At 55.9% G+C, this 12289-nt stretch overlaps 1 protein-coding gene and 1 pseudogene across 1 annotated transcript; one reads left to right on the top strand and one right to left on the bottom strand.

Annotated features, from left to right (window-relative positions):
• Positions 1-1969: 1969 nt before the first annotated feature.
• PPP1R18 (protein phosphatase 1 regulatory subunit 18) lies at positions 1970-10526 on the bottom strand. Its single transcript, XM_012736348.3, has 3 exons — positions 8934-10526; positions 3980-4184; positions 1970-2260 (listed from the first exon to the last, which is right to left on the bottom strand). Exons 1-3 carry the CDS (start codon positions 10524-10526, stop codon positions 2241-2243), a joined length of 1818 nt encoding a protein of 605 aa, XP_012591802.2. The 3' UTR covers positions 1970-2240.
• On the top strand, positions 3076-3948 carry LOC105855355 (large ribosomal subunit protein eL31-like; annotated as a pseudogene).
• Positions 10527-12289: the final 1763 nt, after the last annotated feature.

The raw sequence follows: 12289 nt of genomic DNA, 5'->3' as shown, positions 1-12289 counted from the left end.
TGCTGCTTGCATTGCAGCAGACTTTTTTGTTTGTTTGTTTGTTTTTTTAGACAAAGTCTCACTCTCTTGCCCAGGCTAAAATGCAGCAGCAGCATCATAGCTCACTGCAGTCTCAAACTCAATCAATCCTCCCACTTCAACCTCCTGCATGGCTGGGACTACTAGTGCATCACCATACCTGGCTAATTTTTTTTTTTTTTTTTTTTTGACACAGGGTCTCACTTTTGTTGCCTGGGCTAGAGTGCCGTGGCGTCAGCCTAGCTCACAGCAACCTCAAACTCCTGGGCTCAAGGAATCCTCCTGCCTCAGCCTCCTCCTAAGTAGCTGGGACTACAGGCATGCACCACCATGCCCAGCTAATTTTTCATATATATATATATATATATGTTTAGTTGGCCAATTAATTTCTTTCTATTTATAGTAGAGATGGGGTCTCGCTCTTGCTCAGGCTGATTTTGAACTCCTGTCCTTGAGCAATCTGCCCGCCTCAGCCTCCCAGAGTGCTAGAATTACAGGTGTAAGCCACCGTGCCTGGCCCTAATTTTTTTTTTCTTGTAGAGACAAGGTCTCACCATTGCCCAGGCTGGTCTTGAACTCTTGGCCTCAAGCAATCCTCTAGCCTCAGCCTCCCAAAATGCTAGGATTATAGGTGTGAGGCATTGCACCCAGCCTACGGCAGATTTCTTTCTTTCTTTTTTTTTTTTTGAGACAGAGTCTCACTCTATTGCCCAGGCTAGAGTGAGTGCCGTGGCATCAGCCCAGCTCACAGCAACCTCAAACTCCTGGGCTCAAGCAATCCTCCTGCCTCAGCCTCCCCAGCAGCTGGGACTACAGGTATGTGCCACCATGCCCAGCTAATTTTTTCTATTTTTAGTTTTCTGGCTAATTTCTTTCTATTTATAGTAGAGATGGGGTCTTGCTCTTGTTCAGGCTGGTTTTGAATTTCTGACCTTGAGTGATCCTCCCGCCTCGGCCTCCCAGAGTGCTAGGATTACAGGCATGACCTTGTAGCAGACTTCTGAATACTGGAACCCTTCAACTCAGGGTGTCTTCTGCTTCCAATTTTTCACCTCTTTTCATCTATTCATTCATTTGTTCAGTCATTCATCCTAGAAATAATTCTGTGTGTCTACTAGGTGCCAGATGTGGGGATATGTCAGTGAACCCAAACCACATAGTTGGCCCTCATGGCACTTCATCTAGTGAATGCAAGTGCCCTTCCTCATGGTGCCTGCTCATCCTGCATGAAACCCATGCACAGCTTCCTATACCAACTTTCTGCATGTCAGTGCTGAGTTCCTGGTTCATCCCCATCATTTCCCCTCCCACAGCCACCAGAGCCACCCCTCATATGCACTTTTTTACCCTAAAGAAGGAGAAGTATCTGGAGAGTTGGAGAGAGCTCCGTTTTATTATGGAGAGTTAAAAAACAACAACAACAACAACAACAAAACAGGCAATTGATAAAGAAGGTACAATGGGGGAGGAGAGTGAGGTGCCTTCTTAATCACCCCATACTACCCTAATTTAATTGTGAACCACTAGGAGGACCAGAATTAAATAACTATCCTGGGTCACAGAGTTAAGATCCTCAGCCTTCCCTCTTGGGGAAACTGAGACAAAGTAATACTGAGCAAAAGTGCAGGAAGCCACACCCCCAGGTCTGGAGGAGAAAGGGTAGAGGATTCCATGCAGACACAGCGAGTAAGTGTGGCTTGTAAACTTGGGACTTTGGCAGGTGGGGCTGGGAGCTGGTGGATTTGTAAACTAGGCTGTGGCCAAGAGAGGAGGCAGGAGCTGTAAACAAAGGGGCAATGACCTAGAGAAGAGGAGGGAGGCCTGTAAATGGAGTGGGGTCCCAGCCTTCCACGGAGATGAGCGCGTAAACCCTGAGAGTCCCCACAGGATGGCGGGGAGCCAAGGAAGGCTGCGGGGAGCGAGCACCTTGCCATGGAGATGGGAGGTGTTCCGTCCCCACTGCCACTGAGTTCTGTGCTCCTCCCCAGGACTTGGCGGTCACTCTTAGATCAATTAGGGCACAGCCCCACCCATGCCAGGGACCTTCGGTTAGGGTGGAAATTGAGCAACTGGCTCTGCCCCAGAAACAGGATGGGGAAGCAAGTTGGAAGATATTGGTTGCCCTTCCCTGCCAGGCTCATTTTAAGGATCTGCTCTGAATCTTCTGGGTTCCAGGATCTTCAGTTCTAGGAAGCAGAGAAGTATGTCCCAAAGTTGGAAGGTCACCGCCGGCAGGACTCATCTGTGGTAAAGGGGCAGCAACGATGGAGAATGAGTAGAGGGCCCCTGCCCTCTCCACCCCTCCCTGAACTGAAGGGCAGCTGGCATACAGAAAGCTCTATAATATCTTCCAGTGGCTGCCAGTATCAGCAGCCATCACTCATTTAGCTCAAACTCTGTGCCAGGGTTCCTATAACTTGTTTAATCTCATGATATTTCCAGGAGAGTCTGAATAATTTAACATCCAGCCATGGTTCTAAGTACTTCATAAAATTTACTTAATCCTTTCAACAATTCCAGGACATAGTTATTATTATTATTATTTAGAGACAGAGTCTCACTCTGTTGCCAGGGCTAGAGTGCTGGGAGTCAGCCTAGCTCACAGCAACCTCAAACTCCTGGGCTCAAGCGATCCTCCTGCCTCAGCCTCCCGAGTACCTGGGACTACAGGCATGCTCCACCATGCTTGGCTAATTTTTTCTATATATATTAGTTGGCCAATTAATTTCTTTCTATTTATAGTAGAGACAGGGTCTCGCGTTGCTCAGGCTGGTCTCGAACTCCTGAGCTCAAATGATCCGCCCTCCTCGGCCTCCCAGAGTACTAGGATTACAGGTGTGAGCCACTGCGCCCAGCCAGGACTAGTTATTATTAATCTCATTTCAAAAATAATAAACTGAGGCCCAAGTCAGATGGTTTCTCTGAGGTCACACAAGTAAAAGACAAGCTGGAATTCAAACTCAGACCTGTCTGGCCCAAAGCCTGTGTTTTTAACAGGATTGAAGCGCTCAGAAAGAGGCCTGGTTTTGCAATGTAAAGACTCAACGTGGCTTTCTGACTTGGGCCGGGCAGAATGGCTCCCGCAAAGAAGGGAGGCGAGAAGAAGGGCCATTCTGCTATCATCGAAGTGGTGACTCAAGAATACACCATCAACATTCACAAGCGCATCCATGGAGTGGGCTTCAAGAAGCATGCCCCTCGGGCACTCAAAGAGATCCGGAAATTTGCCATGAGGAGATGGGAACTCCAGATGTGCGCATCGATACCAGGCTCAACAAAGCTGTCTGGGCCAAAGGAATAAGGAATGTCCCATACAGGATTCCTGTGCGGTTGTCCAGGAAACGTAATGAGGATGAAGATTCACCAAACAAGCTCTATACTTTGGTTACCTATGTACCTGTTACCACTTTCAAAAATCTACAGACAGTCGGCCAGGCGCGGTGGCTCACGCCTGTAATCCTAGCTCTCTGGGAGGCCGAGGTGGGCGGATAGTTTGAGCTCAGGAGTTCGAAACCAACCTGAGCAACAGCGAGACCCCGTCTCTACTATAAATAGAAAGAAATTAATTGGCCAACTAATATATATAGAAAAAATTAGCTGGGCATGATGGCGCATGCCTGTAGTCCCAGCTACTTGGGAAGCTGAGGCAGCAGGATCGCTTGAGCCCAGGAGTTTGAGGTTGCTGTGAGCTAGGCTGACGCCACGGCACTCACTCTAGCCTGGGCAACAAAGTGAGACTCTGTCTCAAAAAAAAAAAAAAAAATCTACATATATCAAATAAAGTTAAAAACCATAAAAAAAAGACTCAATGTGCACTTCACTTTCCAGGACCTCAGTTTCCCCATCTGTTAAAGGCGCGGATTGGGCTCTAGGTCCCCCAAGCCCTTCTCAGGCGCCTGGCCGTCCCTCCTGGACCGCAGTGCCCGCTGACCCCAGGGGCGCCCTCGCCGGAGCCGCTCACCCACGATCAGGGCCTTGGCGCGCAGCCCGCCCTGGAGCTCGGGCTGCAGCAGCAGCTCCTCGTCCTCCTCGTCGTCGGGGTGGGCCGCTGCGGGGCTGGGGGCGCTGGCGACCTCAGGCTCCGGGCCCAGCTCCTCCAGCACCGAGCTCTCGGAGGGGTATTGGTACGTGGTCTCCAGGGCTGTCTCGCTGAAGGAGATCTTGAGCTGCGGGAGGAGAGAGCGGGAGAGGCGAGCTCAGCGCAGAAGCGGGGTGGGGGCAGTTTGCGGGGACAGGCGGAAGGTGGGGCTGGGCTGCACTAGGCGCCCTGCTGACTCTCCCCTCCCCATCCACTCGAGATCTAGTTTTTTGTTTGTTTGTTTGTTTGTTTTTCGTACAGGTTCTCCAATCCCAGATTTTCCCTCTTCAACCATATCATTTCAAAAACACCAGACTTTAGTCTGCGGCTTTGGCAGGGTCCTGGGAGGCAGAAAGCGAGTATGCAAGACTAAGGTCCCTGCTCTTTAGAGTGTGGGAGGCAGAGGGGTAAAAATAAATAAAAATGTATGGTGTGATCACAACTGAGTCTTTGGACACCCTGGGGGCAATCAGGTAGGCTTCCCAGACAATGTGAGATTTGAGCTGACCAGACAGGAAAGAGCTGGCTGAGGAGTCCCAGCCGGAAGCAAGATTTTCACACCCTTAGCCCCTTGCTGTTCCCTGGGAAGCCCAGGACCCTGGGCACCTGCCTGCTCCCACCCCCCTCGCTGCTCTGCCGTCCACAGCAAAGGGGCCAGAGCCTCGGAGATAAGAGACCAACAGAAAGGCCCAGAGGAACCAAGAGACTGCCCCAACACACATGGGAGAAGACTGAGTCCCTGAAAGGTGCAGCTGGGGGAGGTGACAAGGGCAGAGAGGAAAGTCCACACAAACCTAGGGTAGGGGTGGAGAGTGTGCCAAAAGGGACAGGCAGAGAAGAGGCAAAAGGCCAGAGATGGGGCAGAAAACTCTTTATGAACACACTGTCCTAGTAGGGCACGGTGGCTCATGCCTGTAATCCTAGCACTCTGGGAGGAGTTTGAGACCAGCCTGAGCAAGAACAAGACCTCATCTCTACTGAAAATAGAAAAATTAGCTGACTGTCTTGCCTCATGCCTGTGGTCCCAGCTATTTCGGAGGCTAAGGCAGTAGGATCACTTGAGCCCAGGAGTTTGAGGTTGTAGTGAGTTATAATGATGCCATGGCACTCTAGCCAAGGTGACAGAGCAAGACTGTCTCAAAAAAAAAAAAAAAATCCCCCAAAACTAAAAAAAAAACTCCACACTGTCACAAGAGCTAGATGAGTCCCACCTGTTCTCACTGCCTTTCTACCCTTCCCCTTTGTCCTTTTAAGAAGCTCAGGGGGAAGGAGCAGGGTGGGATTAAGTCTGGGAGCCAAAGGGATTAGGGAGACAAACAGGATTCTATATGCACTACTTGGAAAGGTTCGGATGATCTACTCAGGCCTTCCCCTGGCTTCTGTTTGGGAAGACTTGGGGCTGAGCCTTTCATCCCTGAGCCCCTGTATGCACTGGGATATCAGAAGCCAAAAGGGTGGCTGAACAGGTGGTTGCCAAGGACTGTATGAGATATGACACCTGGGTCCCCATGGGAAGCTGGAACTCAGGGACTGTGTGTCACTCCTTGGCTCCAAACCCTGCAATGGCTCCCCATCTCACTTGCAGCAAAAGCCAGGCCTGACCAGAGCTTACAGGGTGCTTCCAATGTGCTATTCCTGCCTTTGCCTCTCTGGTATCCTCCTCTACTCCAGCAACACTGGCCTTGGTTTCCTCCAAGCCCACCAGGTACACTCTCACCTCAGGGCCTTTGCACTGGCTGTTCCTTTTGCCTGGGACACTCTTCCACCCAAACAGCCCCATGGTTCCCTCCGTCCCAATGGCCTTATTCTGAAGTTGGCACATTCACTTCCCCCATCTAGTGACCCTCTAAGTTCCACTTACCCCTGTTCTACTTTTTTTTTCATAATCACTTAGCACCTTCTAACCTACTAGAGAATTTGCTTATTTATTATGCCTGTGTCTGCTGTCAAAAGGAGTCTGGGCTGGGTGCGGTGGCTTACGCCTGTAATCCTAGCTCTTGGGAGGCCGAGGCGGGCGGATTGCTCAAGGTCAGGAGTTCAAAACCAGCCTGAGCAAGAGCGAGACCCCCGTCTCTACTATAAATAGAAAGAAATTAATTGGCCAACTGATATATATATATAAAAAATTAGCCGGGCATGGTGGCGCATGCCTGTAGTCCCAGCTAGTCGGGAGGCTGAGGCAGAAGGATCGCTCGAGCCCAGGAGTTTGAGGTTGCTGTGAGCTAGGCTGACGCCACGGCACTCACTCTAGCCTGGACAACAAAGCGAGACTCTGTCTCAAAAAAAAAAAAAAAAAAAGGAGTCTGGTTGCTACAATGGATAAGATTTGTCCAGACCTCAGATGAGGTCCCAACAGAGGACTAATGCTGGGGGAACAATAGAGGAGTAACCTAGCCTGCACGCAGTGGACCCCAGTCTGTGTGGTGGAATCAAGTAGCAGCAGCCGACTGCTTCTATCTCAACTTCTTGGAAGGGCCCAGTTATGACTCTGTCATTGACAGATTAATCCAGATTTCTGGGAACCCATTTCTGTTTTATTTTCATATCCTCTTTTGGGATAACAACCTCTATAGTTTACTATCTACTCTGAAAAAGGATTTATTTTATTTGCTCTCAGTCTACATCTATGTGTCTCCCCCCACCCTACCTCTCTCCTCAACCCCCACCAGCTTCTGACTGGGCTACTCAGGAATGCACAGCCTGCTTGGGAGTGGGGGGAGGAGGGGTGACTCATTCACTCCTCCTGCTTCAGCTATATAAGGTCACAAAGGGGCCAATCTCTCAGCCCAAGGGGCCTCTGGGGAAGGCCCCTGGCCATAGCCATCCCCTGGGCTCCCATGGCAGGGCTGGGATTTCTCTCCTGATGGCAGAAAATTAGCCTGCATACAGGAGTTATTTCAGGAAGGTGGGGAGGTCAATGTCGGGGTCCTCCTGTCACTTATTCCTGAGCCCTTGGGTTGCGGCAGAGTTGGGACAAGGCACACCTGGCCCTGATGAGCAAGGCCTGAGAGAGAGAGTAGAGGGTGAGGCGTCTGGGTCTAGGGAACTCTCTGCTGCCTCTTCCCCACCCCCAGCCCCTCCCTTGAGCCACTGCTTCCTTATTCTCTCACCACATCCTGAGCACAGTTCTGGCAGTCCCGGCCCAGCGTTGCCCACTTAGTCCCACCAGCCTTCCGGCCCCCACCCCAGGCTTCCTGTTTGGGCGATCTGCTTCCGGTTCCCCTACTCCCTGGCCTAGGTATGATCACCATCACAGGTCCTGCCCTGTAGTCAGTTCCTGGCTCCCCTTGGATGCTCCCTGGGCTTTGGGCCCCAAAATTTCATGCCTCTGTTTGCTCCTTCTTCCCCAAGGGCACAAGCCAGCCTTAGTAGGAAGTGACTTTTCTGAACACCTCACCCTGGTGGAATTTCCTGTCCTCCTTCCTTGCATCTGCCCAGCCCTGAGGGGTAGGTGCTGGTAGCAGCCAGAGAGCTCAGGGTAGATTCCCAAATACCTAGGCTCAGGGATGGGAGCTTAAGATTCATGTGAAGACGAATAAGGGGGATCAAACACCCCCCAGATCGTTGGTCCCTGTGGTTTCCCACCCACACTGAGGACACAAGAAACAAATCTGAGGACATTAACATATGGGATAAGAATGAGATTGGGCTTCCCAGGCTCTGAGGAGATGTGTCAGGGGAGGGACCTTTGAGTCTGCAACATCTGAGTATGGGACCTCTCCCTCCCTAGAGATTTTCAAGCTGGAAAAGGATGGGTGTGTATAGTGAAGGAGTTGGACAAGGGCCAGCGGCAGAAGTCAGCCTGGCTGTTCCCATCCCCCTGCATGCCCTTGTTCAAGTCTAACCTCTGACCCTCCACTGGCCTCAGCCTCCACCCCCATCTCCAGTTCCCAGTGTACTCCCTGGCCAGTCCCTGCTCTCAGCACTGTGTCTCCAAATGTACTTCTCTCTTTTGCTACCCCAAAGGGAGGGAGAGGCCAGGACGACAGGAAGAGAGGGGAAAACCGATTGCTGAGCCAGTTCTGGGGAGGAAGGGGAAGCCCAGGGAGAAAGGACAGGGGGAGTGAGGGGCGGGGGTATTTTGGAAGAGGAGAAGGCTTTTCTTGTCCCAAGAGAGAAGGGAGCACTGTCTGAAGCAGTGGCCCAGCTGGGGGTGTGCAACCCCGAGGTTACCCACTTCAAATGGCCTCTGTGTGTGTCTCTTCCATGGGGCAGACTCAGGGTTCGAAAGCCTTCTCTCTGCTCTTTAGCCAGCCCGGCTCTATCTCCCCTCTCCCTTCTATGCAAGGTGTCCCCACTTAGCTCTGCCCACATTTCCCTGGGACTGTGACATCTTTCTCACTTCTCCCTGCAATTTCTCCCAGAACCCCACCCACTCTGCTGCCCTAGGCTTCCTGCGCTGACATTCTCTACCCTGGAAAGCAGAAAGTGCTTTCAGCCTGGTGACCCTGCCCTCCTAGATTGGAGCTTGTGGGTTTAGGCTCCCATCTCTCCCCAGATGGGCTGGAGTGGGCCACAGACTCAGAGCAAAGAAGGAAAGAAATGGGGGCGAAATTCAGAGCCTGAGGGAAGGGAGAAGGAGCTGAGGGCACACCCTGAGAAAGACACACCCAGTGCCCGATTGGATTGCTAGGCAGGATCTTCAGGGCCCAAAATGGAAAAGGAGAGGTAGGAGAAGGAAGGGTGTGTGTGCAGAGGGAGGAAGGGTGGCGGCAGGAATTAACAAGAAAGAATAGCAGAGGATAAGAATACAGGGGTATAAAAAAGAAAGAAAGGCAAGTTCAGGGAGAACTGACAAGTGGGCATCTTAAGAAGTCTGGCTTGGCAGCTCCCCTACCTGTTTGTGATGTCTTTCCAGGGACCCCTTTACAAGGCAGCTGCGGCTGAGACGGAGGTAGCCCCCCAGAACCAAGATCTCCTCAGCAGTGGGGTACCGCTTCTTCCCAGCCCCAGCGACTGCAGCATCAGCTGTGGCTGGGGGGGCTGGGGGCACAGACCGCCGGGGGTTGACTGTGAAAGTATGCCCACTACGGCGGGGGGCCCCCAACCCTGGCCCTGCCTTCACCCCATAGAACAGTCGGCTCATGAGGGGATCCTCAGGGGGCTGGGGGACAGCTAGGGGTGGGGGAGAGAGAGGGGCCGGTGGTGGGCGCCGCAGTTCCACTGCTTCCTCTTCCTGCTGTGTAGGGCCTCCAGTCCCAGCGTCCTCTGTTGGGAGGGGGGAGGGCTCAGAGCAGCGGTTCAGCAGGGCTCTTAGAGGCCTGCCCTGAGCCCCCGCCTCCTCCCTCTCAGCCTCCCCCACTCCAGCCTCTACACCAGAAGGCTCCAGACACTTCTCGGCCAACCCTGGAGGTTCTGGTTTCTGAGTCTGAGTCTCTACGTCTCTGGGTGTCCATTCTCGAGCCTTCCCAGAGTTCAGGGTCCATTTCCACCCTTCTGTTGGCCTCAAGTTCCTGTTGCCATCTTCCACAGGGCTAGGCCTCTGCTCTGCTGCCTCCACTACCCCTGCACTGTTGCCTTCAGCCTCCCTTGTCAGAGTCTCTGACAGCACTGTAAGCTCTTCTGGGGCCATCCCTGGAATCGGCCTCTCTTCTTTTCTCCCACATTTCTCCAGGTAGTCTTTTCTTTCTCCTGAGCTCAGCCTCCACTCCGTTGGCTCCAGTTGTACCAAACTCTGTTCCTGAGACTCTCTAGAGTCAGGCCTCCACTTTCGGGCCTCTGTCAGGCCCAACTTCTGGTTGCCAGATTCCCCTGGGCTCAGTCTACTTTCCCACACCTCTTTTCTCCTGGGACTTTGTTCTCCAGACTCTGGCAGTCTTAGACTCCGCTCTGGAGTTTCTCCAGGGCTCAGCCTCCATTTCCATGTCTCTGACAGCCGGGAGCTCGTGTCTCCCACCTCTCCTGGGCTTTGCCTCCTGTCCCAACACTCCACAGGCCTGGGGCTCGACTCTTGGGCTCCCCCTTTCCCCAGCCTCCTCTCTCTGGTCTCCCTGGGACTTAGCCTCTCTTCCCTTGACTCTCTTCCCTTGGGCCTCTGATCATGCACCTCCCCAGGGCTGGCTCTGCGCTGCCTGGCCTCCAGAGGCCCAGGCTTTCTCTCCGTGAGTAGTTCCTCACTCCGCTGCTGCTGCTGCTGCTGCTGCCGCCGCTCCTGCCGGATGAATCGGTTCTGGTGCACTGGCCCGATGGCCTCCAGAAGGACTGCAGGCTCATCTGGGTCTGGAGGTCCAGCCTCTGCAGTCCCGGGCGCAGGGCTGGGCTCACCAGGGGACAGTCCAAGCTTGGCTCGCCGGCGCTCCAGGAGCCCCCGCTTCCAGGCTGGCATCTGGGACAGGCGCTCCCGCTCTGCCTGTTCCCGGCCACGGACGGACGCCTCCTCCTGCCGGCGCCGGGCTAGCAGCTGGAGTTTCCAGTCTGGGATGGTGGCCATGGTCGTCTTGAGGTGAGGGCAGGGAGCGCTGGGGGCAGAGAACAGGAGGAAGAGGCTCAGAGAGGCCCTGGGGGTGCGACGGGGTGGGCGGGGAGGAAGTGGCGGGAGAGGTGGGACCCCGAGAAGGTCAGAGGAGCTGAGGCTGAGGGCAGAGCACGGGGGAGTAGAAAAGCGAAGAGCAGTTGTGAGCAAGTTGGGGGACGTGAGAGGAAGAGTCGAGATTCAGGGCGGGGAGGGCGGGCGGACTTGGCAGCAGCGTCAGCGGGTAGCAGAGACAGTCCCCGGGACGTGAGGAGACAGGGGCGAAAAGAGAAGCTGGCGAGCGCGCGAAGACAGAAAAGGGGGAGCCGGGTTCAGGCGAGGCTGCCCCACCGGTGTCCCGCGGGGGCGAGCGTGGGAAGGAAGGCCAGGGAAGCCCCGGAGGCGGCGGCCGGACCGAGGGGACGTCGGGGAGGCCGGGAGGCCGGAGGGCAGGGGCCTGCGGGAGAAGGGAGTCGGGGAGCGGCGCAAGGGAGCCCTGCGGCAGCAGCCCGGCGAGCCTCGGCCCGGCTCCGGCCCGCGGGTCCCGGCTCCCGCGCCAGCCCCGCTCGGGCCCCGCCTCTCCGGCCCTCGCCCCGCCCCCGAGGCGGCCGGGGGAAATGCGCCTCCCCGGGGACTCCCGGGCCCGGCGTCGGGGCTGCCAGCACGTTCCCAGAACCCTGCCGTCCTCCCCCGCCGGTCCCGGCGCCACCGTCCGCCGGCCCCAGCGGCTGCGCCCCGCGACCCAGGCGTGCCGGGGAGCGGCCCCGTGCCTCTGTCCAGAGCCGCGAGTCCGGCTCGCGGAGCCGGGCACGGACAGTCTCGGCACAACAGGAGGCAGCCCGAGGACCCGGCCGGGGACGCGAGCGGGAGACAGCCCTCCCCAAGTCTGAGACCCGCAGTCAACTCACGAGCGGAGGGGCCCCGGAGGAGCCAGGCGTCCGGAGAGAGGAAGAGGAGGAGAGAGGGAGAGAGGGAGATCCGGAGACTAGAGGGAGGGGAGGAGGGACGGAGAGGAGGAGGGAAAGAGGGAGCAGAGGAGGAGGGACAGAGACAGAGACTAGGGGGCCGGGCGGGGGGCGGCGACCGCTTTGTCTAAGGACAATGCCGGGAGGGAAGGGGGCGCGGGGCGGAGCCCGGGGCGGGGCGGAGCCCCCCGGACTGCCCGCTTCTCGCCCGCACCCCCCTCCGCTCCCTGTCACCAGGGCTCCTCAGCCCTGCCCGCCTGGCAGTCTTGGAGGACCCAGGTGTCCAGACCCCGCCCCAGCTCGCAGACCCGGGTGGGCCGGTGACTCAGGCCCCTCGAGGGACTGCGGGAGGAAGAGGCAGCTGCTCCGGGCCGGGCCCGCCCTTCCCATCTTCGGTCGCTCCTCCCCATGCCTGTGCCTTCCCGGGCCAGCCTTTGTTGCTGTGGGGTCGAGGACGGCCGCCAGGCTTGGGGCGATGTGGGGAGGCGGCAGGAGAGGCTCTCAGAAGCCTAAGGCTTTGGAAGCTCGCTCCCCGCCAGGGCGCTGTCCCCTCGTTCTCACTTCAACGTGCTCCCACGGTGGGTCTGCCGCCCAGAGACCGGGGGATTGGAAGGGGGAGGCAGGGTTGCTCGGGAAGGTGGGGGCGGGTCTGCGGGGAGTGGCCGCAGCCCGGCGGTCGCCAGGGGGCGTGGTGGCTGCCCAGACTCCAGTTTGGCGCTCGCCTTCCTCCCCAGACTTGGCCCTGCAGCTTTAATGACTGGCAGATTGCATCCCGAA

The sequence above is a fragment of the Microcebus murinus genome, chromosome 5, assembly GCF_040939455.1.
Source record: "Microcebus murinus isolate Inina chromosome 5, M.murinus_Inina_mat1.0, whole genome shotgun sequence".
Lineage (NCBI taxonomy): Eukaryota > Metazoa > Chordata > Mammalia > Primates > Cheirogaleidae > Microcebus > Microcebus murinus.
This window is presented reverse-complemented; position numbering and strand designations above follow the sequence as displayed.

Coding starts and splice junctions, on each gene's coding strand:
- PPP1R18 (XM_012736348.3), bottom strand. CDS start 10,526: ATGGCCACCATCCCAGACTGGAAACTCCAGCTGCTAGCCCGGCGCCGG. Junction 4,185..8,933: donor TGGAAAGACATCACAAACAG/GTAGGGGAGCTG, acceptor CTCCTCCCGCAG/CTCAAGATCTCCTTCAGCGA. Junction 2,261..3,979: donor CGCCAAGGCCCTGATCGTGG/GTGAGCGGCTCC, acceptor CCTTTACCACAG/ATGAGTCCTGCCGGCGGTGA.